This window comes from Oncorhynchus tshawytscha, linkage group LG21 (genome assembly GCF_018296145.1).
Source record: "Oncorhynchus tshawytscha isolate Ot180627B linkage group LG21, Otsh_v2.0, whole genome shotgun sequence".
NCBI lineage: Eukaryota > Metazoa > Chordata > Actinopteri > Salmoniformes > Salmonidae > Oncorhynchus > Oncorhynchus tshawytscha.
The window spans coordinates 32,526,441-32,554,175 of NC_056449.1; the positions used below are offsets into that span (position 1 = coordinate 32,526,441).

Sequence of the window (27,735 nt, forward strand, 5' to 3'; positions counted from 1 at the left end):
AAACCAAAGGAGAAGTGGATCTTGGAGCATCTTCCAACAGCTAACAGACACTCTCTCCTGAATATCCAGAGAGTCCGGGGTTGGGGGAGAGTGACATGCCTGCTACCCCTAATGACATACCTGGTGTGGCAGACCTCCCTGATGGAAGCCCTCTGCAGTGGGACCCCGAAGTACCACCTACAGAATGGGAACGACTCTTCCCTGAAACCAATGCCTTTCCAGATGGAAGCCCAGTCCGGTCAGAGGAGGGAACCTCTGGGGAAGGAACAGAAGAGGAGACCCCACAAGGAGGAGGAGAAGGAGAAGTCTCGCAGGCTAAAGAAGAGGGGGATTTCCCCACAATTGACTTTTCACAAGTACACCAACTAAGACAATAACAAGACCACAAGAAAGTGGGTTGATGCAGAAAATCTGGACATCTGTTAACTGGGGTAGCCATAATGAAGAAACTCCCCCAGAATCAAACATTGACCAAAAATGTAGAAAAGCAGTAAAGAATGACTTGTATAAGTGGGCTAAGTACACAACAGCTAAACATAGGATGGACAATTGCATTTTGTGTAGTAAATCACCTTTGTCTGATCTTTTAATAGTACCTGAACTTGCATAATTTGAAGAATGTGTTAAATGTTCAATGTATTCAGAGAAAATACTACATTCCTTTGTGTAACAGAATGCAGGTTGGCATTAGGTAACATTAAAGGCAGAAGTGAATTAAATACAAATGTGTTGGGAGAACATGAATGTGCAATATATGACATAAGAACTGAATTGAATTGTCCTCCTCATAATGATAAGTTTACTATTGTAAAAAGTAAATATGAATGTTTCTACAGCTATGGAGATAGTGGGATAGATGTGGGAAACACTACAGTTAATTGTTAAACTATTTGGGTGTTAGAAACTGCAGGAGTTAGTAAATTTGATGAAGGAATGATTGTGAATCACAAAGCTAAATGTGGTAATATAACTCAAGTAACATTATCTGTTGAAATGTTAAAGAATCAGGACTAAGGTTTAGCTGATAGTTTCTGGATGTGTGGGCATACTACATGCTCATTGCTTCTTCACAGTAAGAATTTTCTTTTTGTTTCTGACTGGATCTTTTACTCCTATCTGTGTTATTGATTGGTGATGTTTGGTTCAGTTGGGTTGTGTGCCTTATTCACATTCCTTTCATCTTCTATTTGTATGTATATAGTTGATGTTCATTTTGCCTCCATCTTCTTGGTGTTTTTTTGAGTGTTTTTGTGTGAGACTGTTTAGTCTCAGAGTCACCATACCTTCAGGCAACAGTAGCTGACATACAGTCAAAATGTGAAATATGTGCGCAAAATATCATATGCAAAGAATTATTGGGTCAACCTACAGGGACATTGGGTCTCATCCTGCGAAAGGAATTTTGCCGGCATGCTGGGAACATGAGTGAAGACAAAACGCAAGCTTTGGGTGGGTGGGTAATACCCAGGCGAAGGAGATGGCACTAAACTCCCACTATGGAAGGGAGTTTAGTCCAACGGTAGATATTCCTGTAAATCCACCATGGCTACTCCCGCCTCCTGTAGTTGATCTAGAAGTATTGGAGAGACTACAGAAAGATAGGGAGGGTGTTGATCCATCTGATTTGTTAATAGACGTCTGGATACTGTGTATCAGGATTTTGTGGCCATTTACACAGATGGTTCAAAAGATCCAAGGATGTACTGGGTCAGCATCTGTAGTGCAGGAATGTGGGGTGGCAGTCAGGAAACATATTACAGATCATCTGGCTGTATATACAGGGGAGCTGATGGCCATACTGTTGGCCTTGCAGTGGGTGGAGGAAGTCAAGCCAGACAGAGTAGTTATTTGATCTGATTCATGTGCAGTGTTGATGAGTCTCCAGTCCTTTAGGTCATGTAGCAGAGACCTGCATTATGAGGTGTTACAAACCCATGGCAGTATTAGACAGATGGGTTACAGATACGATTTACTTGGGTCCCAGCCCATGTTGGGGTGGAGGGGAATGAGGCAGTTGATGTACTGGCTAAACAAGCACTTAGTAGTGGGGATGTTGATGTGGTAGTTTCAATGAGCAAGGCAGAGGCAAAAAGCCTGATATAGACACTGATGGTGCAGAGATGGCAGGAGCAGTGGAATAGAGATACTAAGGGCAGGCATTTATTTCAAGTACAGAGGAAAGTCGGGGAGGACGGCAGGAAGGGACAGAAGAGAGGAGGCTATTTTTTACTATATTAAGGATGGAACACATCAGGTTGAATAAGACCTTAAATGTGATAGGAATGCATCCAACAGGAAAGTGTGATTGTTGCCAGGAAAGAGAGACCGTGGAGCATGTATTTCTACAGTGTGGGCAGTATCAGAGATCTGGTATGAGGGAGAAGGGGATACAGGAAATTAGTTTACAGAGTATATTGAGTAGAACACGCTTGTTTTCCTTATTTGTAAAAAAAATATATATATATATATATATTGATTATTAAAACTTGCAGTGAAGCTGCTCAACATCTACATCACATTAATCATCGAACAGTCTCCCACCCAGAGAGACCCACTGAAGCACACATTCCTATTTATGCTATTTGTATTCCTCCACAAGTTTTGATCCTATATATCAGGCAGACAGACCAGATCCCTACCTCCTCCCACTGCCACCTACCTCCTCTATGTTTGTGTTAATGCTGTTGTCATTTGGTTGTAATCTTGGATTGAGCAGACTTTCCGTCATTAGATATAGTCTAAAATATTGTATATTTTTTAAGAGCAACCGGGCTGGCAGGTAGAAGTTAGCATATCCGTGTCTCTGGCCCACACTCCAGTACAGTAGGTGGCGGTAATGCTCCATATCGTTGGATATCAACCGCCGATAATCCCCACCGAAGAAAAAGACAAGCTTGCCTTGTGGTAGCTGGCTAGCTGGAAGATCTCTTTCCTGTTGTCCAATTCATTTTCAGTTAAGGGTATTTTCAAGAATGCCACCTAAGGGGAAAGGTGGCAAGGAGGCAGGGAAAGGTGGCAAGGGAGGGAAAGGTCTGTTTATTCTTCATTAAATCGACAAAGCATGTTGGATTGAGAACATGCTAACTAGCTAGCCAACTGAAATACACATCCTGTGTGCAGTTCAGTGGCAGTTAGTTAGCAGCTAGGAAACGTTAGTTATCTCCATGTAAGTCATGTTATTATGTTGAATGTTATCATTCAGGTGGAGCTGCTGCGGGGGGTGGTGACAAAGAAAAAAAGGAAGAGAAGACGATTAAAGGAGGCACTTCTGTTAAGGTGGATAGCTATGTTAGTTACTCTATGCAATGCTACATTCTAGCTACACTGTATGTGTTCTTATGTAAGTATAGACAGCTAGCTAAATTGACTGACTACTGTTTTAACTTATTCCCCAGGTCAGACATATCCTGTGTGAAAAACATGGTAAATGTATGGAGGCGATGGAGAAACTGAAGGCTGGGGTTCGCTTCAGTGAAGTGGCCTCACAGTACAGTGAAGACAAAGCCAGACAAGGGGTAAGAGAGCAGTTCCCATGCACCAACTAACATACATGAACCTATTGGTTTATCATGTATAGGTATAGGGCGCTGTCTGCTAGTACCTAAAAGGTCCACTGGATGGCATCCTCTGTCTTGCTGTCTAGTTTTTCAATATTGTTGTTAGGGTGAGAGAACTGGGGGGAATATTCGTTTGTCACAGACTGTTGGAACATTTTGGTCTGTTGCAAAACTTTTTGCAACGGAAACCATTTACTCTGGGAACAAGACAGACGTAAAAGCAATGAAATGGGAGAGACCTACCCGAATCTGTCCAATAGAACCGAATTTCCCATTTTGGAGTGAATCGTTTCCATTGCAAAACATTTTGCAACAGTGTCTGACTTATGAATACACCCGTTTTAGCCTTGTGTGACTGTGGCAATATTGACTGTAGTGTTATCCTGGTGGTGACAGGGTGATCTGGGCTGGATGATAAGAGGGTCTATGACCGGACCCTTCCAGGACGCTGCCTTCGCCCTACCCAACAGCACCATGGACAAACCCATTTACACAGACCCCCCCGTCAAGACCAAGTTTGGTTACCACATCATCATGGTGGAAGGGAAGAAATGACCCGAAGGCTGGTGGCGGTAATGACCCATTAACAACCGCCATTAAACCCCATCGAAGAAGAAGAATGACCCGAAGGAAATATCCACTACTCTTCATGTTGACATTGGGACACTCTGCTTTCTCTCAGAGGAGATGGCACAATCAAAAACATTTTTGATTATTTTTTTCTTCCATAATGTTTTTCATGTCCTGGTAATGGCACAACAAAAGCTAAAAATTAAATGCTCTGTAAAGAGACACAGGCTATTAAGATGTATGTACTCCTGTCTGTAGCTAATAAAAAGTGGTGTAATTTTTTTACACTGGTGGTCAATTAAACAAACATTGTCAAATGTATGTGAATGAATGCCCATTGAGTTTGTTGCAGAAACATACTTCGGATACAAAGTTGTCCACTGCTTTCAGAACAAGCATGATACAATTAATGTTTGATATTACCTTGCTTTTCAATCATGCAATCAACGGTATACCACTTACATCCCAAGTAATTGAATGACCTAAAGTTAGATACATTCTATAATGAACCTAAAAGTAGGAATCCCGCTTCGACAGCTCATTGGCCCAGAAATATGGAATCAGATGACGTATTGTTTCCGGGTTCCCTTTCTGGCGGAGTTCACAAAAGGTAACTTTCGGTCAATTCGTTCCGGCAAGAGGGATCGACTGATCGGGTTTGGCTGCTGAAGGTAAGAATGTTGTAAGCGTGCCAGGTAAATGGGTGTCAATTGCTAGCTGGTTGCTGTAATCTTATCAACAATGTAATCCGTATGTAGATAATTGAGGCTAATTTAAATGGCTAATATAAATATCTGCATTCATCTCTAACAGTCGACTGCTAAAATGAAAGCACGTAGAATGTCTATTTTGAAGATCAAAATATGTTTACGTGTAACGTCAGTGAACTGAAACTTGTTATTGTAATGCGCGTGGCCCTCTGGGCTGTCTGTCAAATTGGGACATTTGAGGAACACTAAGCAGTGTCACTTTCAGTCGTTTTAAAGTGTTATCGGTTTACCAACAGCCTGGCCTACTCGCAGTAAGCAGCGTTGAATTGCACCTGGGTGTAGAGCAAAGTTGTGTTCTCTGTTGATGTGCAAATTTGACTGCAATCAGGTGGAAACAAAATTATGTTTGTGGGTGGGTATAATTTGTGGAACGTTCCAACAGGAAACTGTTCCATAAACATAAGGTTGCCATCAAACAACGCACACAAAGTTGTAGAGTAGCAGAATAAGATACCGGGTAGGGAGTGGGCTTATTTTAATTACATTTTTCACTCGCCACGTTTATTCCTGAAAAATGTCTGTCCTCACTCTGGTAGACTATGGACAAACATTAAGAATAAGCTACGCGGTGATTTGATGCCTATTCGGCAGCTAGTTAGGTCAATTGATCATGCTACTGTGTATGCGTTGTTTGTTGGCAAAATTGTTCTTAAGTTTTTGGAACAGATTCCTGTTCGAACGTTACACAAATTATACCCCCGTTGCCTGCTGTATGATGGATGCGTCACATGATATAATCACGAGCCATATAAATAGATCGCCTAGTCTCATGCCTAGTCTGGATTCATAAAATGAAAGAAAATAATCTTGTCCACATTTAGATCATGCCTTCTGTGTATGGCAACAACACGGTGACTTCCGCTCTGTGTCTCTCCGGTCCACTTGTCAGTGTGTAGTCCAATCAAAGGATGCTATCCAGGTTTGATGTTTAAGCCAGTTATGATGGCTTAAAGAGCAGTCAGCGTGACCAGGAGTACCCTAGTACTCTGACCCTGATCAGCTCATCATGGGGTGAGCTGGGAAGATATCATTGGTTGTGGCTGTCTCCATCTTCAGTTGGCTGAACTGTGGACATTGGTCAGTGAGTCAACTGGCTACTGGGGCTGGGTCTCAACACTGTCGTGGCTTCTTCTCCTCATGTCCTTCAGGAGAGTATACTGGGTGTGTTCCCACAACTTTGCTACCACCTTTCCTGCCCTACTCTGCCAGATCCGTGATCGTGGAGAGGACCCAAGGAAAGGAAGCTAGTTATTAAGACACAGCCTGAGTAGCCTATATGAGGACCCAGAGCACAGTAGACGGGGTTGGTAGTTGTTCACAGGGAGAGGTAATTCAGGCATCGGAGGAGTGAAGGCAAAGTTCATTTCCACACTCTGGCTGCACCCTGTCCTCACATAGGAAGGCTAACCTAGGGAGCAAGAGGCCAGCACTGGGAGAGAGGTGCCGTGTGTCTATACACATTTGACCGTACTTGTGAGTACCAAAAGTCAGCGCAAAACCGTAAGTCAACCAAAATTGAGACATTTAGCTAGTGCTCACTTGTAAAAAGGCTATTTTAGGCTTAAGAGTTAGGGTTAGAGTAAGGGGTTCAGGGAAAATATGAGGTTGACTGGGAATCCATTCCCTTGTTAATGATGCCTCAGGCATGTGACATACTGTACTCTAAACTACCATTCGGTATAGAAACCCTCTTGTCAAATTAACAAGTGGTCTAGAACAGGTAGACGAGAGAATCCTAACCTAATGATGTTATTGATAGATCCAACCTGACCATCACTCTGTCTGTTTTCACTTACCATTTTCTCATAGATATTAATACCTTTTTATTTTGTGTTCCAACAATAGGCTTACTCTGTTTGGATTGAGTGGACTTAAAACCAGACGGCATCAGCCTAAAATAAGCCCCTACTTGTCTCTGGATCCTTGGCATCGATAAGGCTCATCTCCTCTCGGGTTTTACCTGACATTTAAACCCCCCCCCCAATCCAATATGGGTCTCCACCAATCAGAGCTCCACTCCTTGCTCCTCCTCCCCCTCCACCTCGTGGTGTGGCTGTACTCCCTCCTTTCCTTCTTGCCCTGGTACTACTTCACCGGGGCTGGGGAGAAGAGAACCCGGGCCACGCGGGTCAAGGCTCGCTCCACCTCCGGGCGCACCGAGGGGCCGTACCGCTGTGTAGACCGCTTCCAGAGCTTGGCCACGGAAGACTTCCCTGGGAAAGACACGCTGGACAAACTGTTCCAGCAAGCCGTACAGCGCTTTGGGGACTCTGACTGTCTAGGGACAAGAGAGGTACTGAGTGAGGAGAATGAGCCCCAGCCCAGCGGAAAGGTCTTTAAGAAGGTAACCTACATGAATACGCCTGTTATAGGGCTCCTGTAAGTTGCTCTGGATAAGAGCATCTGCTAAATGACTAAAATGTAAAGGTCGTAATGCTACATACGCCTGTCGTAATGCTACATACGCCTGTCGTAATGCCGCGTTTACGTGCTCATCTGAACTCTGAAACGTTTCGATGTGCTAACTGGTTGAACCTGGCACGTGTATAACTACAACCAGTTAGAAATGTCAGTTTCTTAGTTCCGACTAGCATTTGAACTTTTTTATTTTTATTTTACCTTTATTTAACTAGGCAAGTCAGTTAAGAACAAATTCTTATTTTCAATGACGGCCTAGGAACAGTGGGTTAACTGCCTGTTCAGGGGCAGAACGACAGATTTGTACCTTGTCAGCTCGGGGGTTTGAACTTGCAACCTTCCGGTTACTAGTCCAATGCTCTAACCACCAGGCTACGCTGTCGCCCCGAACGAGGCGTTAATGCTACGCACGTTTTAATGCCACGCGCCCGGCAGTGCTGCACAGTGCCACAAATGCCTATTGTTGTGCTCAGTTCAAATGAAGCTGCATATGTCTCCGTAAAGCTGTCTCTCTTCGCCACATTATCTTCACCCAGCTCTAGCTGACCCAAAATTAACAAGGAAGCACACTCTTCCTCTATTCAAATAGGAGAAGAGCGCCAAATTACAAAAATTCAAATCGACTAACAGGTGACAGTCTCCTCTCTTGCAGCTGATTCTGGGGGAGTACTGCTGGCTGTCCTACCAGCAGGTAGACTCTGTAGTGAGTTACATGGGCAGCGGGTTGGCAGCACTGGGCCAGCAGTCTAAGAGTATGGTTGCCATCTTCTGTGAGACGAGAGCTGAGTGGATGATCTCTGCTCAGGCCTGCTTCAGATACAACTTCCCATGTGAGTACTGTACCCTGGGGCTTCTTCCCAAATGGCACTCTATTCCCTACCTACGTAGTGCACTACTTTATTTATACCTAAAGTAGTGCACTACATAAGGAATAGGGTGTGTTCTGGGAGGAGATGGAAAGCTCAACATGATTAGATGTAGCCAACTAAACAACAACAGGGCTTTTCTTTCCAGAAAGTTTGATTAATCATAGTCATGTTGGCCTGGTGTTGGGATATCGATAACATATAAAGATATCTTTAAATAGAGGTAAATTGTATTAGATTAGAATGCCTTTTGTACACTAACATTGGAATACATTTTGTTCAGGTCAGCACATAACAAATGCGTTCGTACCCCGTCATGTACCCCGTCATGTACCCCGTCATGTACCCCGTCATGTACCCCGTCATGTACCCTGTACCCCGTCATGTACCCCGTCCAGTTCAGTACCCCGGCCAGTTCAGTACCCCGGCCAGTTCAGTACCCCGGCCAGTTCAGTACCCCGGCCCGTTCAGTACCCTGTCATGTACCCAATTAACAGAATTAGGATGTACATAATTCAAGAATGTGCCTTATTCCCAATCAGTCTGGGAAGTATTGTGCAAGAATAAGAGGTAGAAAATGACCCTAACACAAAGTGCATTGACATTGCTCTGTGTTTACACAGTGGTGACGTTCTATGCGACACTGGGAGAGGAGGCGGTGGCGTTTGGACTGAACGAGACAGGAGTCACACACCTCATCACCAGCACAGAACTACTGGAGACCAAACTGAAGGTGAGCTGGAATCACCTGACCTAGAACATAGAACCCTAGAATGGCTCAGTTGAGTTGAAACATGGTAGTGCAGCAGAGTTGAGGGTTTGACCGAATGGACAGAATATACACTGAGTTTACAAAACATGTTTTTTCCATGACATAGACTGAACAGGTGAATCCAGGTGAAAGCTATGATCCCTTATTGATGTCGCTTGTTAAATCCACTTCAATCAGTGTAGATGAAGGGGAGGAGACCGGTTAAAAAATGATTTTTAAGCCTTGAGACAATTGAGACATGGATTGTGTATGTGCCATTCAAAGGGTGAATGGGCAAGACAAAAGATGTAAGTGCCTTTGAAACCGGTATGGTAGTAGGTGCCAGGCGCACCAGTTTGTGTAAAGAACTGCAACGCTGCTGGGTTTTTCCACACAACAGTTTCTCGTGTGTGTCAAGAATGGTCCACCACCCAAAGGACATCCAGCCAACTTGACACAACTGTGGGAAGCATTGGAGTCAACATGGGGCAGCATCCCTGCGGAACGCTTTCGACACGTTGTAGAGTCCATGCCCTGACGAATTGAGGCTGTTCTGAGGGCAAAGGGGAGGATGCAACTCAACATTAGGAAAGTGTTCCAAATGTTTGTACACTCCGTAGTAAACGCATGTGCCAACTAGCTTCAATTTTCAGTCTTTCACGTGTTGCAATTGTCTGAGACTATTTGCCAACCGTAGCTAAGTCTCGTGTCTGAATTGGAAATAGTTGTTTTTTTTTTTTTGCATATCCAAACTTTCCCAGAGACGCCCTTGGAGAGTGGGGTCACGGACAGGGATGCATTTCTACTAGCTAATTGAACTTTTCTCCCCCCTCTATTCTTCATAGGGTGTTCTCTCTCAGATCCCCAAGCTGAAACACATCATCTCTGTAGACCAGAGGAGGGTCAGTACAGAGGGATACCCGCCTGGTCTCGCCATCCACAGCATGGCATCAGTACAGGAGCTGGGGTCACAGCCTGACAACTGTGAGTAACACCAGAGTACTGCATGAGAAACGCTATGAAAATTACACAAGTAATGTTAGAGCATGGTTTTGGTCCATACCAGCACTAAAACACTTGATTCAACTAATTATCAAATTTATTTGTCACATACACATGGTTAGCAGATGTTAATGCGAGTGTAGCGAAATGCTTGTGCTTCTAGTTCTGACAATGCAGTAATACCCAACGAGTAATCTAACCTAACAATTTCACAATAGCTACCTTATACACACAGGTGTAAAGGAATGAAGAATATGTACATAAAGATATATGAATGAGTGATGGTACAGAACGGCATAGGCAAGATGCCTTAGATGGTATCGAGTACAGTATATACATATGAGATGAGTAATGTATGGTATGTAAACATTATATTAAGTGTCATTGTTTAAAGTGGCTAGTGATACATTACATAAAGATGGCAATATGCAGTAGATGGTATAGAGTACAGAATATACATATGAGATGAGTAATGTAGGGTATGTAAACATTATATTAAGTGTCATTGTTTAAAGTGACTAGTGATACATTTTTAACATGTATGGCAGCAGCCCCTCAATGTTAGTGGTGGCTGTTTAACAGTCTGATGGCCTTGAGATAGAAGCTGTTTTTCAGTCTCTCGGTCCCTGCTTTGATGCACCTGTACTGACCTCGCCTTCTGGATGATAGCAGGGTGAACAGGCAGTGGCTCGGGTGGTTGTTGTCCTTGATGATCTTTATGGCCTTCCTGTGACATCGGGTGGTGTAGGTGTCCTGGGGGGCAGGTAGTTTTCCCCCGGTGATGCGGTGTGCAGACCTTACTACCCTCTGGAGAGCCTTACGGTTGTGGGCGGAGCAGTTGCCGTACCAGGCGGTGATACAGCCCGACAGGATGCTCTCGATTGTGCATCTGTAAAAGTTTGTGTGCTTTTGGTGATGAGCCAAATTTCTTCAGCCTCCTGAGGTTGAAGAGGCGCTGTTGCACCTTCTTCACCACTCTGTCTGTGTGGGTGGACCAATTCAGTTTGTCTGTGATGTGTACGCAGAGGAACTTTATACCCTCTCCACTACTGTCCCGTGGATGTGGATAGGCGGGTGCTCCCTCTGCTGTTTCCTGAAGTCCACAATCATCTACTTTGTTTTGTTGACGTTGCGTGTGAGGTTATTTTCCTGACACCACACTCCGAGAGCACTCACCTCCTCCCTGTAGGCCGTCTCGTCGTTGTTGGTAATCAAGCTTGATGATTGAGTTGGGGGTGTGCATGGCCAACGCAGTCATGGGTGAACAGGGAGTACAGGAGAGGGCTCAGAACACACCCTTGTGGGGCCCCAGTGTTGAGGATCAGTGGGGTGGGGATGTTGTTACCTACCCATACAACCTGGGGGCGGCCTGTCAGGACGTCCAATTATCAATATCTTAATTGGCCAAATCGGGTGTGTAAGAACTGTTGAACCAATGGCAGTCTGTTACAGTGAAGTGAGACCTGTTAAACCAACCAATGTCTCTGTTACAGTGGCTAGGCCGGTGGTGAGTCCTCAGCCATCAGACCTGGCTGTAGTGATGTACACCAGTGGTTCTACAGGCAGACCCAAAGGAGTCATGGTCATCCACAGCAACCTCACCGCTGGAATGACCGGACAGTGTGAACGCATCCCTGGCCTGGGGTGAGTGACAGTTGGGTTTAGTAGTTTTACATGGGGGAGAATAGGCTCTCTCCCTCCCTGCCTCCCGAGGCACCCCCTTAACCCATACCCATAACTCGGGGGTTCTCAAACTTTTTTGATAGCATATTTATCAGGGACCCCCTCATAATCACAACACAACTCAAGTGAGATGAAACAATAGCATACAAGGAGTTTTACCACGATATCGGCAGTGCATGGCCGAAGGAACATATTTAAGGTGCGCCTCTTGGAATTGGAGAGAACATTTTGCCGTTTTCAAGCGTATTTCCTCTCATTCTATAGATTTTGTCATGGGACAGAGATATTGTGTTGCAGCTTTAAAGCTAATATCCTGCAATTCTACACATTTTTTTCATGAGGCAGAGAACTTTGCAGTTTTTAAAATTACACTGCACTTATGGGGGGAATACAAGAAGTATTGATTTGAAAATATTTAATTGGTGGAGTACTGTGGATACCAATATCCCTGTGAGCCTCCCAGGCCCTGTTGTCCGGACCTCTGGCGGTGTCTATGGGGGTGCCACAGGGTTAAATTCTCAGGCCGACTCTCTTCTCTGTATACATCAATGATGTCGCTTTTGCTGCTTGTGATTCTCTGATCCACCTCTACGCAGACGACAACATTTTTTTCAATATTAAAAAAAATATATATATGTGGACAACTACAAATACCTAGGTGCCCTTTTTTCTCCCCAATTTCGTGGTATCCAATTGTTTAGTAGCTACTATCTTGTCTCATCACTAAAAATCCCGTATGGGCTCAGGAGAGACGAAGGTTGAAAGTCATGCATCCTCCGATACACAACCCAACCAAGCCGTACTGCTTCTTAACACAGCGCCATCCAACCCGGAAGCCAGCCGCACCAATGTGTCGGAGGAAACACCGTGCACCTGGCAACCTTGGTTAGCGCGCCCTGCGCCCGGCCCGCCACAGGAGTCGCTGGTGCGCGATGAGACAAGGATTTCACTACCGGCCAAACCCTCCCTAACCCGGACGACGCTAGGCCAATTGTGCGTAGCCCCACGGACCTCCCGGTCACGGCCAGTTACGACAGAGCCTTGGCGCGAACCCAGAGTCTCTGGTGGCACAGCTGGCGCTGCAGTACATTCTGTATACTTCTGGCCCTTCTTTGGACACTGTGCTAACTAACCTCCAGATGAGCTTCAATGCCATACAACTCTCCTTCTGTGGCCTCCAACTGCTCTTAAATGCAAGTAAAACTAAATGCATGCTCTTCAACCGATCGCTGCCCACGCCTTCCCGTCCAGCATCATCACTACAGTTCTGACCTAGAATATGTGGACAACTACAAATACCTAGGTGTCTGGTTAGACTGTAAACTCTCCTTTCAGACCCACATTAAGCATCTCCAATCCAAAATTAAATCTAGAATCGGCTTCCTATTTTGCAACAAAGCGTCCTTCACTCAAGCTACCAAAAGAAAACCCTTGTGAAACTGACAATCCTATTGATCCTCGATTCCGGCGATGTCATTTACAAAATAGCCTCCAATACCCTACTCAATAAATTGGATGCAGTCTATCACAGTGCCATCCGTTTTGTCACCAAAGCCCCATAAACTACCCACCACTGCGACCTGTACGCTCTCGTTGGCTGGCCATTGCTTCATACTCGTCGCCAAACCGACTGGCTCCAGGTCATCTACAAGACCCTGCTGGGTAAAGTCCCCCCTTATCTCAGCTCGCTGGTCACCATAGCAGCACCCACCTGTAGCACGCGCTACAGCAGGTATATTTCACTAGTCACCCCCAAAGCCAATTCCTCCTTTGGCCACCTTTCCTTCCAGTTCTCTGCTGCCAATGACTGGAACGAACTGCAAAAATCGCTGAAGCTGGAGATTCCCATTTCCCTCACTAGCTTCAAGCACCAGCTTGCTTGAGAATCACACACATATTAATGTTCAAAGTCTGCTGCCACAGTTTGTATGATGGCAATTTGCATATACTCCAGAATGTTCTGAAGTCCCTCTTTGCCATGCAAATTAACTGAATCCCCCAAAAAACATTTCCACTGCATTTCAGCCCTGCCACAAAAGGACCAGTTGACATCATGTCAGTGACTCTCTCGTTAACACAGGTGTGAGTGTTGATGAGGACCAAGCTGGAGATCACTCTGTCATGCTGATTGAGTTCAAAAAACAGACTGGAAGCTTTAAAAGGAGGGTGGTGCTTGAAATCATTGTTCTTCCTCTGTCAATCACTGTTACCTGCAAGAAAACATGTGCTCTCATCATTGCTTTGCACAGAAAGGGCTTCACAGGCAAGGATATTGCTGCCAGTAAGATTGCACCTAAATCAACCATTTATCGGATCATCAAGAACTTCAAGGAGAGCTGTTCAATTGTTGTGAAGAAGGCTTCAGGGCCCCCAAGAAAGTCCAGCAAGCGCCAGGACCGTCTCCTAAAGTTGATTCAGCTGCGGGATCGGGGCACCACCAGTACAGAGCTTGCTCAGGAATGGCAGCAGGCAGGTGTGAGTCCATCTGCACGCACAGTGAGGCGAAGACTTTTGGAGGATGGCCTGGTGTCAAGAAGGGCAGCAAAGAAGCCACTTCTCTCCAGGAAAAACATCAGGGACAGACTGATATTCTGCAAAAGGTACAGGGATTGGACTGCTGAGGACTGGGGTAAAGTCATTTTCTCTGATGAATCCCTTTTCTGATTGTTTGGGGCATCTGGAAAAAAGCTTGTCCGGAGAAGACAAGGTGAGAGCTACCATCAGTCCTGTGTCATGCCAACAGTAAAGCATCCTGAGACCATTCATGTGTGGGGTTGCTTCTCAGCCAAGGGAGTGGGCTCACTCACAATTTTGTCAAGAACACAGCCATGAATAAAGAATGGTATCAACACATCCTCCGAGAGCAACTTCTCCCGACCATCCAGGAACAGTTTGGTGACAAACAATGCCTTTTCCAGCATGAGGGAGCACCTTGACATAAGGCAAAAGTGATAACTAAGTGGCTCGGGGAACAAAACATTGATATTTTGGGTCCATGGCCAGGAAACTCCCCAGACCTTAATCCCATTGAGAACTTGTGGTCAATTCTCAAGAGGCGGGTGGAGAAACAAAACCCCACAAATTCTGACCAACTCCAAGCATTGATTATGCAAGAATTGGCTGCCATCAGTCAGGATGTGGCCCAGAAGTTAATTGACAGCATGCCAGGGCAGATTGCAGAGGTCTTGAAAAAGAAGGGTCATCACTGCAAATATTGACTCTTTGCATCAACTTCATGTAATTGTCAATAAAAGCCTTTGACACTTATGAAATGCTTGTAATTATACTTCAGTATTCTATTCTGACAAAAATATCTAAAGACACTGAAACGGCTAACTTTGGAAGTTAATATTTGTCATTCTCAACTTTTGGCCACGACTGTACATAGTCCATCCAACTACCTCATCCCCATACTGTATATATTTATTTTGCTCCTTTGCACCCCAGTATCTCTACTTGCACATCTCTCACACCAGTGTTTAATTGCTATATCGTAATTACCTGGCCTATTTTATTGCCCTACCTCCCTTAACTTACCTCATTTGCACACACTGTATGTGTGTGTGTGTGTATATATATATATATATATATATACACACACACAGTGTGTGCAAATGAGGTAAGTTAAGGGAGGTAGGGCAATATATATTATATCCATATATATTATATCCATATATATTATACACTTTTTTTCTACTGTATTATTGACTGTTTGTTTATTCCATGTGTAACTCTGTGTTGCACTGCTTTGCATTTTCTAGGCCAGGTCGCAGTTGTAAATGAGAACTTGTTCTCAACTAGCCTACCTGGTTAAATAAAGGTGAAATAAATAAGTAAAATATGCTGCATTGACCATGCAGAGTGAATGCAAGTGTCGCTTGGTTGAGGAACCTCAAATGCGCTCCTTGAGTTAGGGGGCGTGACTAGGGGCATAGAGCGAGTGGAGAGAGATGACTCAAGTAGCAAAGTAAACTATAAAATGGACTTGACACATTGCGCATCACATTTTAACATGCCAAACATTCAAATACCGATTTATAAAGGTAAAGTAAATCCCCAAACCGGTCCGTGCATCAATACCGGTATATCGCAAAAAAAACGGTATACGCCCAGCCCTAGTCCCACTAAGGGCTAACCTGATGGTATGGTATATTGCTGCAGAATGTTGTGGTAGCCATGATGGTTAAGTGTGTGTTGAATTCTAAATAAATCACCAACTATCTCACCAGCAAAGCACCATCGCACCTCCTCCTCCATGCTTCACGGTGGGAACTACACATGCGGAGATCATCCGTTCACCTACTCTGCGTCTCACAAAGAAACAGGATTTGGTACCAAAAATCTAAAATTTGGACTCAACAGAACAAAGGACAGATTTCCACCGTTCTAATGTTCATTGTTCGTGATTCTTGGCCCAAGCAAATCTCTTCTTATTGGTGTCCTTTAGTAGTGGTTTCTTTGCAGCAATTCAACCATGAAGGCCTGATTTCACGCAGTCTCCTCTGAACAGTTGATGTTGATGTGCCTGTTACTTGAACTCTGGAGCATTTATTTGGGATTGCAGTTAACTCTAATGAAGTTATCCTCTGCAGCAGAGGTGACTCTGGGTCTTCCTTTCCTGTGGTGTTCCTCATGAGAGCCAGTTTCATCATAGCTCTTGATGGTTTTTGCAACTCCACTTTAAGAAACTTTCAAAGTTCTTGAAATGTTCCAGATTGACTGACCTTCGTCTTTAAAGTAATGATGGAATGTTGTTTCTCTTTGCTTATCTGAGCTGTTCTTGCTATAATATGGACTTAGCCCTATTTGGTAAAATACCATCTTCTGTATACCACGCCGACCTTGTCACAACACAACTGATTGGCTCAAACGCATTAAGAAGGAAAGAAATTACACAAAGGAACTTTTAATAAGGCACATCTGTTAATTGAAATGGATTCCAGGTGACTTACCTCGTGAAGCTGGTTGAGAGAATGCCAAGTGTGCAAAGCTGTCAAGGCAAATGGTGGCTACTTTCAAGAATCTCAAATATAAAATATTTTGCTTTGTTTCAAAAAAAAAAATGTTGGTTACTACATGATTCCATATGCAATTTCATAGTTTTGATGTCTTCACTATTATTCTAAAAACCTTACTCTAACCCCTGACCCCATGCAGTATTATAATGTATCTGTTCTCTGTCCAAAATACTCTGTCTAAATAGCATACCTGCCCTTAAACCTCTGACCCTAATGCTAACCATGTTCTCTCTCTCAGGCCTAAAGACACCTACATAGCCTACCTGCCTCTGGCCCATGTTTTGGAAATGACAGCAGAAATCTCTTGCATGGCATATGGCTGTCCCATCGGTTACTCCTCCCCTCAGACACTCTCTGACCAGGTAATGAACACTTGTTCATTCTGTCTGCATACTGACACTGAAGATAACTAAGGCCTCTTCATCCAGTCCTACGTTGATGCCCTCTCTTCTCCTCTCCCTCTCCAGTCCACTAAGATAAAGAGAGGAAGTAGAGGAGACAGTTCTGTGCTGAAACCAACTCTAATGGCTGCTGTACCGGTAAGACAACTGTCGTGGAAATTCAGTACTGAGAGACTTGGTCGTTTCTTTTGAACAATCATCTTTATTTAATATCGATTTAATTATTGCAATAATGAAACCGTCAGCCTAAAAGTCTTCTCTTTGCTTATCTGAGCTGTTCTTGCTATAATATGGACTTAGCCCTATTTGGTAAAATACCATCTTCTGTATACCACGCCGACCTTGGCACAACACAACTGATTGGCTCAAACGCATTAAGAAGGAAAGAAATTACACAAAGGAACCTTTAACAGGGCACACCTGTTAATTGAAATGGATTCCAGGTGACTTACCTCGTGAAGCTGGTTGAGAGACTGAAAGCCTAACTAATAATGAAAAAAATGAATGAAAAAAACATACTAGATTACTAAAATGCTTAGTCATGCTGATCAAGGGGCTCATCCTGTCTTTATCTGCACTTGGTGTTATCTTTTTATTTTACCTTTTATTTAACTAGGCAAGTTGGTTAAGAACAAATTCTTATTTTCAATGACGGCCTAGGAACAGTGGGTTAACTGCCTGTTCAGGGGCAGAATGACAGATTTGTACCTTGTCAGCTCGGTGATTTGAACTTGCAACCTTCCGGTTACTAGTCCAACGCTCTAACCACTAGGCTACCCTGCCGCCCCCATCTTAACCCCTGGCCTAATTTCCCAGATGCCAGAATGTCTAAGAACCATTGTGGCCTTTCTTCTACTCCTCTCTATCCCAGTTACAACCACTCCACATCCTGTCTGGAATGCCAGCTGTAGGTTTTATCACCCAGTCAATCAATTGTCAGCTCAAATCCCACAGGCCCACAGGCCCAACTCAAACCACAGACACAGATTTGAGGGTACTCATCAACCCTAATTTGATGCATAAACTGTATTATAACAATCTTGTCATTTTTTTTCTATCACACAACACATCTGTCTGGTCTTCTGCACCGGTAAGACATGTATTGCTCTGTGGTCTACTGTACCATTTATTTGTTTGAACAGGAAATTCTGGACCACATCAATAAGAATGTGATGAGGAAGGTTGGGGAGATGAGTTGCATTCAGAGGACGCTGTTCAACCTGGGATACAACTACAAACTGGAGCAGGTCAAGAGGGGTTACGATGCTCCTCTCTGCAATGTGTAACAACTCTTTATACCTCGCTAACATGTGATATCTAGTAGTAGGAAAATGTGTTTTCTGACGATCCCATTAAACCAGAGAATTATTATTATTCACATGTTAAATGATTCAGTGTAAATCACCTAGAATAACAACACATGTATCCAGTAGGGAATCGTACATTAAACAAAGTCATTTAAATTAGGGTTTTAGTGTGTGTTCACAGTTCTGTGTGTGTCTAGGCTGCTGTTCAGTAAGGTGCGCAGGTTGCTGGGCGGCAGGGTGAGGCTGATGTTGTCTGGAGGGGCTCCGCTTTCCTCCGCCACACAGAGGTTTATGAACATATGTTTCTGCTGTCCTGTGGGCCAGGGGTACGGACTGACTGAAACCTGTGGAGCTGGCACCATCACCGAGGGTAAGGGAAAGAGGGATACCTAGTCAGTTGTCCAACTGGATGTATTCAACTGAAATGTGTCTTCCGCATTTAACCCAACCCCTCTGAATCAGAGAGGTGCAGGGGGCTTCCTTAATCAACATCCACGTCTTCGGTGCCCTGGGGGGGTCTGGAGTGAGGAGGGCGGGTAGGTTGGAAAGCCTTTGCTTTACCTGAATAACTAAAGGTTGTGCTTCCTCTATTCCCCCTGTCCAGTGGCAGATAACAGCACGGGTAGAGTTGGCGCTCCTGTCATCTGCTGTGAGGTCCGACTCAGGGACTGGCTGGAGGGAGGCTACACCAATCAGGACAAACCTCACCCCCGAGGGGAGATTCTGATTGGAGGGCCTAACATCACTATGGGTTACTATAGGAACGAGAGTAACTGCCAGGACTACTTTGTGGATGAGAAGGGTCAGAGGTGGTTCTGTACAGGAGACATAGGAGAGATCCACCCTGACGGATGTCTGCAGATAGTGGGTGTGTAACGTATGTGTGTATCGTGGAACGGGTGTGTGTTGGAGGATTTTCTCGTTGTCCATCATAGGCATATACATTCTAATCTAGTGTGTAAATGAATTTAAAGCAATATCTTGCTATCTTGCATTGTGGCGTGTGTTATTGCTCGTTAGATCGTAAGAAGGACCTAGTGAAGCTCCAGGCTGGGGAATACGTCTCTCTGGGGAAAGTAGAAGCTGCTCTGAAGAACTGCTCCCTCATCGACAACATCTGTGCTTACGCTAACAGGTGAGCCCTAGCCCAGTTTTATCTCTCAGCCCCTAGTGGTAGAGGTTTCCATTTGCAGAGTGTGAACTGGTCTTAGATCTGTGCTTACTGGCAACATGTAACTTCAGTTATCCCAGCCTATATGGGTGCTTCTAACCCATGAACTCTGACATTGGATCCATTCTTACCTCTAACCCCTGCAGTGAGCAGAACTATGTGATCAGTGTTGTGGTACCCAACCAGAAGATGTTGACTGAGCTGGCTAGACAGAGGGGAGTGAAAGGGAGCTGGGAGGAGGTGTGCACCCACCCTGCCATGGAGGAGGTGGTGCTGAAGGAGATCAAAGAGGTGGCCACTTCAAGTAAGAACCCCTGGGTCCTATTCATTAGAGCGTACCGTACGTAGGAAAACGTTTGGCAACATAAACAAGGGTTTCTTATTGGGAAAGTTTTCAGTCTGTTTTCTTACGTTTGGTCTAGTGAATACAACCCTGATGTCCATTGGATTGATTTCATCTCACTGGGCAGGTTTCCATCGACCCAGGTTCATGCGACAATTTCAAAAAATGATTGCGGCATATAATGTAAATAGAAAACGTAGGATACATTTTCTAAAGAACTAATACATTTATGTTTTACAGGCAGATTTTTCTATTGTCGAACTAGTTTTATTGCGAGAAATAAACCGTTTTTCTAATAAATTATGATGGCCAGATATTATTGAACGTATGCCATTTGAGGCTGCTCAGAGGAGGAAGGGGGGAACCATCCTCAGTGAATTGCATAAAAATGAAAATTGTAAAACATTTAACGTTACCCTTTTTAGATAAAACTATACTAAATATAATCACGTCACCAAACAATTGATTTAAAATACACATAAATACACATTTGAAGGTATACAAGTAGCATCAACAGTGCTCTGTAGGGTAGCACCATGGTTTAGCTGGAGGACAGCTAGCTTCCGTCCTCCTCTGGGTACATTGACTTCAATACAAAACCTAGGAGTCTCATGGTTCTCTCCCCATTCCATAGACTTACACATTATGACAACTTCCGAAGGATGTCCTCCAGCCTATCAGAGCACTGGCAGCATGAACTGACATGTTGTCCACCCAATCAAAGGATCAGAGAATGAAATACTGAAAGCATAAGCTTCTTCCACTTAGCTAGCAAATGCAGCTAGCTAGTTTAGCCTACTGAAACACCCTGCTCAGACAGAGGGGATGATATGTTAGCTAGCTGTCTATGACTAACGAACACAACACTGGAACTCTTCCAAGTCGAGGTAAGGCTTTTAGTAATACCAATCTATTGCCCCCGGTGTAACCGCTTACTGACTATACACTAACGTTACTGCATGATTGTAGTGGATTTACTAATGTGTTAGTTCTATTAGCTGACTATGATGTTACTTTAGCAATTTTTTTAATTTTACCAGGTAAGTTGACTGAACACATTCTCATTAACAGCAATTACCTGGGGAATAGTTACAGGGGAGAGGAAGGGGATGAATGAGCCAATTGTAAACTGGGGAAGATTAGATGACCGTGATGGTATGAGGGCCAGATTGGGAATTCAGTCAGGACAGCAGGGTTAACACCCCTACTCCTCTTACGATAAATGCCATCTTTAGTGACCACAGAGAGGCAGGACACCCGGTTAAAGTCCCATCCGAAAGACTGCACACTACACAGGGCAATGCCCCCAATCACTGCATTGAGATACTTTTTTTTGACCAGAGGAAAGGGTGCCTCCAACTCCACTTAAGCAACATGCACGTTGTCAACAATACTATGGTGACAACGATGTAGGTTGTGTGCAGCGGTTTGGCTTGGAAAGTTTTTTTTCACAGCTGCTGTGCATTGAAGTCAAGTGAAGGGGTAGAAGGAGGAGAGCGCATAGAAGGAATACAACGTGCCTGCTATGAAAGTGAACTGCATTTGAGTGATCAAGGGTGTATTCATTCCGCCGATTTTATATTAAGACTTTTCATAAAAGGAAGCAAAACGGGGAGAAACATGACCTGAATTTGTCCAATAACTCTTGTTTGCAACTGCTGGACTAATAATTACATCCTATATCAGATGCAGGCAAGCGTGTGCAATGTGATATTGAATGTCACTGTCTGTTGCCTCAAATTTCTCTTGACCTGTGTGCAGGGTGGTTATAAGGAAAATAAGAGTATCATGTAGTAGCCTAAACCTATCACTGTTACATGGCACTGGGTGAATGGAATTTGAATGAGTCATCCAATATGCTGTAACAGAAATAAGGCCATGCTCATGAAAGTGTCCTCCATCATCATAAATGATTGTTTAAAGCACAACTAATTTCATTCTAAATGCCTACTGCTTGAGAAATCCATTTATTCAACGATGTGTTTCTTGACTTTCAAGAATGCCTGAATTGCTTCACATTGCAATTTCACCATCAAATTGTTTCAGACCAGCTAGGCCAAGTTATCGCCACGGTGTAAGTAGGCACATGAGAATTACTGTATTTAGAATATGGCAAATATTAGTCCATTCTTGCATTCTATCCAAACTGGGTTTTTTCAGGGTCCCTGAGATGTTAAAGAAAGATAGGTTGGCAGGGCATCAAGTACCACAGTATGAGTCATAATACCCATAAAACCTAGCGGTCAAACGGAAATGGTTCCAATTGTTTTTCCACTTTTTTTTTTTCTTCCCATAAGGGGATTTTAGAATCAGTTAAAACAAGGGCTGTGTTTTGTGTAGGCTTACCCTGGGAGGACATTTTGAGAACTGAATCTCTCTAGGACATGGTGACTTGGCAATATAGTAGCCTGTAAAATGCTAATGTGGCCATCATAAAGAATATAGTCGTTACATTTAATTTTCTCTTTAAATACTACTTGCAGGGAAGCCACTTGGGCTTAAGACTGTTGAAATGTTATGGAACTGAAGTGAATTTTGATGACCTTGTCCGAGAGAGCGTTACCCAGGTGTGACGTTTCGATAACTGTGGAAACACAACACAGCCCTGAAGTGTTTCTGAAATCCCCTTTGGGAAAAATTAAGGGTTGAAAAACAATTGGTACCATTTCACTGTTTGACTGCTAGGTTTGGTGGGGGCTCTACCCAGGATGTTGCCACTTTATGAATGGCAATTTGCCTAATAATAGAATAATTCTAACACTTTAACCACTTTTTTTTTTTTCAACAAGTGTTTATATAGGTGTGATGTTCAAGAGAAATGCATCATGGCAATTTTTGCAACAAATTTCTATGCAAACTTCAAAAATGTCAACAAAAAAATAAATGGAACAAAGATTTTGTCATGACCTTCCACTCTCTTTACTCTAATCTAATCTCACCTTCCTTCTCCCTTCTAGTTAAACTCCAGAGGTTTGAGATCCCAGTCAAGGTCCACCTCAGCCCAGAGCCCTGGACCCCTGAGACAGGACTGGTGACTGATGCCTTCAAGCTGAAGAGAAAAGAGTTAAAGAACCACTATCTCCAACACATAGAGAGGATGTATGGGAGACCATAATGTAATGACCTAGAACTTCACCTAATGCCCATAGACCTCTGGTCAAAAGTAGTGCACTATATTGGGAGTAGGGTTCCAGGCCTTGAAAGGTGCAGGCTTTCGCTCAGCCCTGCTGTAACTCATTTGACTTCAGCTAATCAAGGTCTTGGTTACAAGCAGCCAATTTGGTGTTTTGAGTAGGGCTTGAACAAAAGCATGCATCCACACTGTGTAGCTGTTCAGGAGCAGGGTTGGCTACTCCTAACCTAAGCCAAAGTCACCAACAGTATGCTGTTAGTTTATGTAGCCTCAGTCGGTGCCAGTCACGTTTCTGCTTCAGCTGACTTTGTCATCTTGTGGCACCCTATTCCCTACTGCTTCTGACCAAAAGTAGAGCACTCAAGGGAATAGGGTGTAATTTGGGATTCGGCTGTAGTGTTGTTCAACAAACTGTTTGATACCCAGGCTACTGTTAGTGTGTGTGAAGAATATCCCTATTGGACAATTTATTTGTGCTAATAATGTACTTGTAAAAAAAACATTGCACTCAAGCACGTCCAGTTCTGCCCTCAATTGTTGTCATTAGAAAGAGTGAACTGTAGATGGTAAATTATTTATTTGGAAATCAAACTTGAAGCTGATCCAGCATTTATAGAAATGTATGTTTATAGAAAAGTCCTACTTTCACCAACAAACAAATGGAGCATTGAGGAAAGGGAAACATTCCAGTCAACGCTTACCTGCCATTCCAGCCTAAACTCTCTACCCGTTTTGTAACGGATGTATTTTTGAATGTCTGTATTTCTCGCAGTGTGTTCTGTAAATACTTGATTCCTCATGTTATGTAGTTGAGTTCTGCTGCCCTCTAATGGTAAGATAGCAGTATCGACATTTACTGTGCCTTTCCCTGCGTCTGTTAAATTTGGTTATTTATTTAGAAGTATGTTAAAATATACCTTGGCTTTTCTAAAGCAATGGATGGCTAAGACTAAAATAAGCATTGACTAACAATTCGGTTTATTCAATTTTGTATTATTTTGCTTTTGTTGCACCAAACGTCACTCAGGAAATTTGATACTTGGCTAGGAGGATAGACTGCATGGGCTTTCTGTTTTTACCTGAATACTCAAAGCAATGTTATGAAAATATTAGTATCCTTGTTATAACAAATGTCTAACATTTAAGAGTCCATTTCTTTCTCCAACTACTGTGTGAAAAATGGTTACTTCAGTTCTGGGGATCACATGCTTTAAAGGACATTGAATAAAAATGTTTTGTATTGGACTACTTTGCCTTGTCTTTTGTAATAAAAGTACATTTATTAACACACACAGTAACTTTGAAGAAAGTGGGCTGTAGCAGATTTACCAACTATAAAACAGTACATAACTGGTATACTTTTAAAGAAATCTTAAAGCAGGGTTGTCATTGTACCCTGTTGCAATTTGTTTTGCTACTGTGAGCCCAAATTAATGACCCTGAAAGCAGCCCTCAGCTACTCCAGTCCTGGAAGCGGAAACAGTCACTGGCGATCTTCCAGACAGGCTGGTCACTGGTGGGTGAGGCCTGGGCTGTGAGGAGGAAGTTCTGATTGAAGTAGCGCTGCTTCTGACCGTCAAACTTCACCTGTCCTGCCGTCACCACCAGCAGCGTGGTCTGGCCCTGGGTTGCCTGCTCTGTATGGGAATATAAGGATGGGAAAATGGTGTTGGCCTCTTTCCACAAACCTGATCACATTCTGTTTATTGTGTGATCAGGATGGTGGAAGGAAGCAAAAGTTGGACTGTATATTTTGGGTTGCAAATGTCTGTATTATACATTTTTAGGCAGCAAGGTGAATTTTTACCATCAAAAAACAGGATTACAGGTTAATTGCCAAATGGTGGCTGAGTCAGAAGCATTTCTAAATGAGGATAACCTATAGAAAAGTGCATGCTGTTTAGTGTCAACAATATAATTGACTTAATATTTTGGGTCTATTTCTCCCCCATGTTTTAATTGAATGTGCAATATGAGTCAATCATTGTTTACATTGAAACTGAAAAAATCCCAGTTTTGAAAATGATAATTGTGGGAAAGAATCACCATGTACTGGCTGACAGTCCAGAGTCTGGATACTGAACTCGCTGGAGGGAAGTGACTCAAAGAAGTCTCCAAGGGCAGCCTGCCCTGACACAGCATTCCCGTTCCAAACCAGGGTCGCTTTGTCCAGGTAGAGCCGCATCAAGTTCTGGGGAAAGATCAACAGTAGGGAGTTGGCCATCTACAGATTAAGGAACTCAGTGTTTTCCAAAGTAGGGATACCAAGGGAGGTGTTTGGACCTGTGTAACCAGTATGGTTCAGTGCCTACCCTTCTTTTCTTGTCCATGCAGTCATAATATATGTTGGTGAACTCCTCTGAATACCTGCATGACGCGTCAACGTGGGTCCTGAAATCCTAGAGAAGGGACAAGAGGTGTGATTGAATGACAGCCATTGACAACTTGGTCAACATAGATGTGCCTTACATTTTTTTTGGGGGGGGGAATAGTCAGAATAACATTTCAGAAATAATTTACTTCAATGGAATCTGAGTCAGACCACAGCGATCCTGCCGCTGTGTTACAAGGGCAAAATTCAGCCAGTGAGCCCATTGAATCTGTCCGGGATGGGGGGGTTTAGGTAAATAACACTCCAGGCCACTCTTGAATGTCTAAATGTCAGATAGACAGTATAGAAGTTACAATGGGACTTTTTTTGGCCCACAAATTGATTGACTCTCCGCTGAATTTTGAAATCACTTGATGGTTAAGTTACAGGGAGACGAGTCGTCCTCAGGTCTAATTAAAATGGCACAGGTGGTAATCGTGTGCTTGCGCTGTAAGGCTGTCAGTTCACCACGATGAAGGCCTGTAGGTAGGTGGGTGTCAGTTCACCACGATGAAGGCCTGTAGGTAGGTGGGTGTCAGTTCACCACGATGAAGGCCTGTAGGTAGGTGGGTGTCAGTTCACCACGATGAAGGCCTGTAGGTAGGTGGGTGTCAATTCACCACGATGAAGGCCTGTAGGTAGGTGGGTGGCAGTTCACCACGATGAAGGCCTGTAGGTAGGTGGGTGGCAGTTCGATGAAGGCCCAGTTCACCACGATGAAGGCCTGTAGGTAGGTGGGTGGCAGTTCAGTTCACCACGATGAAGGCCTGTAGGTAGGTGGGTGGCAGTTCACCACGATGAAGGCCTGTAGGTAGGTGGGTGGCAGTTCACCACGATGAAGGCCTGTAGGTAGGTGGGTGGCAGTTCACCACGATGAGGCCTGTAGGTAGGTGGGTGGCAGTTCACCACGATGAAGGCCTGTAGGTAGGTGGGTGGCAGTTCACCACGATGAAGGCCTGTAGGTAGGTGGGTGGCAGTTCACCACGATGAAGGCCTGTAGGTAGGTGGGTGGCAGTTCACCACGATGAAGGCCTGTAGGTAGGTGGGTGGCAGTTCACCACGATGAAGGCCTGTAGGTAGTGAGGTAGCAGTTCACCACCACGATGAAGGCCTGTAGGTAGGTGGGTAGCAGTTCACCATGATGAAGGCCTGTAGGTAGGTAGCAGGATGGCCTGTAGGTAGCAGTTCACCATGATGATAGGTAAGCAGCCTGATGAAGGGTAGGTAGTGAGGTAGCAGTTCACCACGATGAAGGCCTGTAGGTAGTGAGGTAGCAGTTCACCATGATGAAGGCCTGTAGGGTAGGTGGGTAGCAGTTCACCATGATGAAGGCCTGTAGGTAGGTGGGTAGCAGTTCACCATGATGAAGGCCTGTAGGTAGTGAGGTAGCAGTTCATCAAGATGAAGGCCTGTAGGTAGTGAGGTAGCACTTCCAGTGCCTGTACGTCTTCACCACGTGAAACTGCAGCCTTGCCTGGCATGAATGTATTAACTGTTGTGCGGGGAGGGAGGGGGGTGTACGCTGTGTCAACTGATTCTATGAATTTATGTGGAAGCAGCAACACTATTATCCAAGTCAAATTACCCCTCAGGGACAATAAAGTATATCATAACTGACAGTGTTGCTGGTTCTAACCAATGGTGTATATATAAATCATTGGTTCAAACCCAGCTTCACTGTCCAATCTCGTTGGCTGCATTGGTGGCCCCGGTGGCTTTTGTGAACAGTACACCGCTGTTCACATGTAGGGTTTGTAGTGTAGCTAGGCGTCTACAAATAACGTTATATAACCCAACAACTAAAAACGTAACTACAATAAAGAACACATGAGGTTAGCTTATTGTAGTTAGATAGCTAGAAGATAAACTTACAACTGTTGCAGCCATCGCTGAAGACTTTTTGTTGTCTTTCCTCGTCGTCAAACGGACAGGCAATTTCTACATTTGAGGAATATCAAAATACCACAGCATTCAAATTCAAAAGCACGATGAAAATGTGTGACTCAAAATTATTATTTTTTTTGTCGACGAGCGTGTGATGTAAATTACTTCCGCTGGTCATAGATAATGTTTCTTCAAAATAAAAGTTATTTGCGATTAACGTTACTTTAATTTAACGTTTGCTGGGGGGAGGTTCTTCTTCTTCTTTGGGATTGGGTTGGAAGATCGCGCCCAAAGTGTATCCAGCGCCCCCTACAGTATTGGAGTGTGAGGCCAGACACAGCCTACCTTCATTAAATTCTCTTCATTAGTCCAGTTCCTCTAAGAAAGTGAAATAGAGCCCTGAAATCCACTTCCCTCCCTCCACTACACCACCCAAACCCTGTGCAGCTGTTCTAACCCTTTCACACAATCTCTCCCTATCTACTTCATA

At 44.0% G+C, this 27,735-nt stretch overlaps 3 protein-coding genes across 5 annotated transcripts; 2 read left to right on the forward strand and 1 right to left on the reverse strand.

Annotated features, from left to right (window-relative positions):
- Positions 1–2,864: 2,864 nt before the first annotated feature.
- pin4 (protein (peptidylprolyl cis/trans isomerase) NIMA-interacting, 4 (parvulin)) lies at positions 2,865–4,448 on the forward strand. Its single transcript, XM_024405177.2, has 4 exons — positions 2,865–3,030; positions 3,203–3,276; positions 3,396–3,515; positions 3,954–4,448. Exons 1-4 carry the CDS (start codon positions 2,973–2,975, stop codon positions 4,110–4,112), a joined length of 411 nt encoding a protein of 136 aa, XP_024260945.1. The 5' UTR covers positions 2,865–2,972; the 3' UTR covers positions 4,113–4,448.
- Positions 4,449–4,695: 247 nt separating this feature from the next.
- Positions 4,696–24,235, forward strand: LOC112236577 (long-chain-fatty-acid--CoA ligase 4). Of its 3 annotated transcripts, none has more exons than XM_024405171.1 (14): positions 4,696–4,798; positions 6,743–7,241; positions 7,968–8,145; positions 8,805–8,914; positions 9,778–9,916; positions 11,428–11,578; positions 16,874–16,997; positions 17,103–17,174; positions 18,179–18,318; positions 18,541–18,713; positions 18,948–19,211; positions 19,364–19,478; positions 19,661–19,818; positions 22,815–24,235. In XM_024405171.1, exons 2-14 carry the CDS (start codon positions 6,888–6,890, stop codon positions 22,970–22,972), a joined length of 2,136 nt encoding a protein of 711 aa, XP_024260939.1. In that variant the 5' UTR covers positions 4,696–4,798; positions 6,743–6,887; the 3' UTR covers positions 22,973–24,235. The 3 variants fall into 3 exon arrangements, with proteins under 3 accessions (XP_024260939.1, XP_024260941.1, XP_024260942.1); XM_024405173.2 differs by lacking the exon at positions 4,696–4,798 and adding an exon at positions 6,074–6,397; XM_024405174.2 differs by lacking the exon at positions 4,696–4,798 and adding an exon at positions 6,074–6,370.
- nxt2 (nuclear transport factor 2-like export factor 2) lies at positions 23,544–27,442 on the reverse strand. Its single transcript, XM_024405175.2, has 4 exons — positions 27,234–27,442; positions 25,303–25,389; positions 25,037–25,181; positions 23,544–24,627 (listed from the first exon to the last, which is right to left on the reverse strand). Exons 1-4 carry the CDS (start codon positions 27,246–27,248, stop codon positions 24,443–24,445), a joined length of 432 nt encoding a protein of 143 aa, XP_024260943.1. The 5' UTR covers positions 27,249–27,442; the 3' UTR covers positions 23,544–24,442.
- Positions 27,443–27,735: the final 293 nt, after the last annotated feature.

What these genes read in the sequence shown, in the direction of transcription:
- pin4 (XM_024405177.2), top strand. Translation starts at nt 2,973, where the DNA reads ATGCCACCTAAGGGGAAAGGTGGCAAGGAGGCAGGGAAAGGTGGCAAG. An exon ending in AGGTGGCAAGGGAGGGAAAG is followed by an intron (nt 3,031 to 3,202) that starts GTCTGTTTATTC and finishes GTTATCATTCAG; the next exon opens with GTGGAGCTGCTGCGGGGGGT. An exon ending in AAGACAAAGCCAGACAAGGG is followed by an intron (nt 3,516 to 3,953) that starts GTAAGAGAGCAG and finishes TGGTGGTGACAG; the next exon opens with GGTGATCTGGGCTGGATGAT.
- LOC112236577 (XM_024405171.1), top strand. Translation starts at nt 6,888, where the DNA reads ATGGGTCTCCACCAATCAGAGCTCCACTCCTTGCTCCTCCTCCCCCTC. An exon ending in GATGCTCCTCTCTGCAATGT is followed by an intron (nt 18,319 to 18,540) that starts GTAACAACTCTT and finishes GTGTGTGTCTAG; the next exon opens with GCTGCTGTTCAGTAAGGTGC. An exon ending in AGCTGGCACCATCACCGAGG is followed by an intron (nt 18,714 to 18,947) that starts GTAAGGGAAAGA and finishes CCCCCTGTCCAG; the next exon opens with TGGCAGATAACAGCACGGGT.
- nxt2 (XM_024405175.2), bottom strand. An exon ending in GCATGGACAAGAAAAGAAGG is followed by an intron (nt 25,182 to 25,302) that starts GTAGGCACTGAA and finishes ATCTTTCCCCAG; the next exon opens with AACTTGATGCGGCTCTACCT. An exon ending in GGACTGTCAGCCAGTACATG is followed by an intron (nt 24,628 to 25,036) that starts GTGATTCTTTCC and finishes ATTCCCATACAG; the next exon opens with AGCAGGCAACCCAGGGCCAG.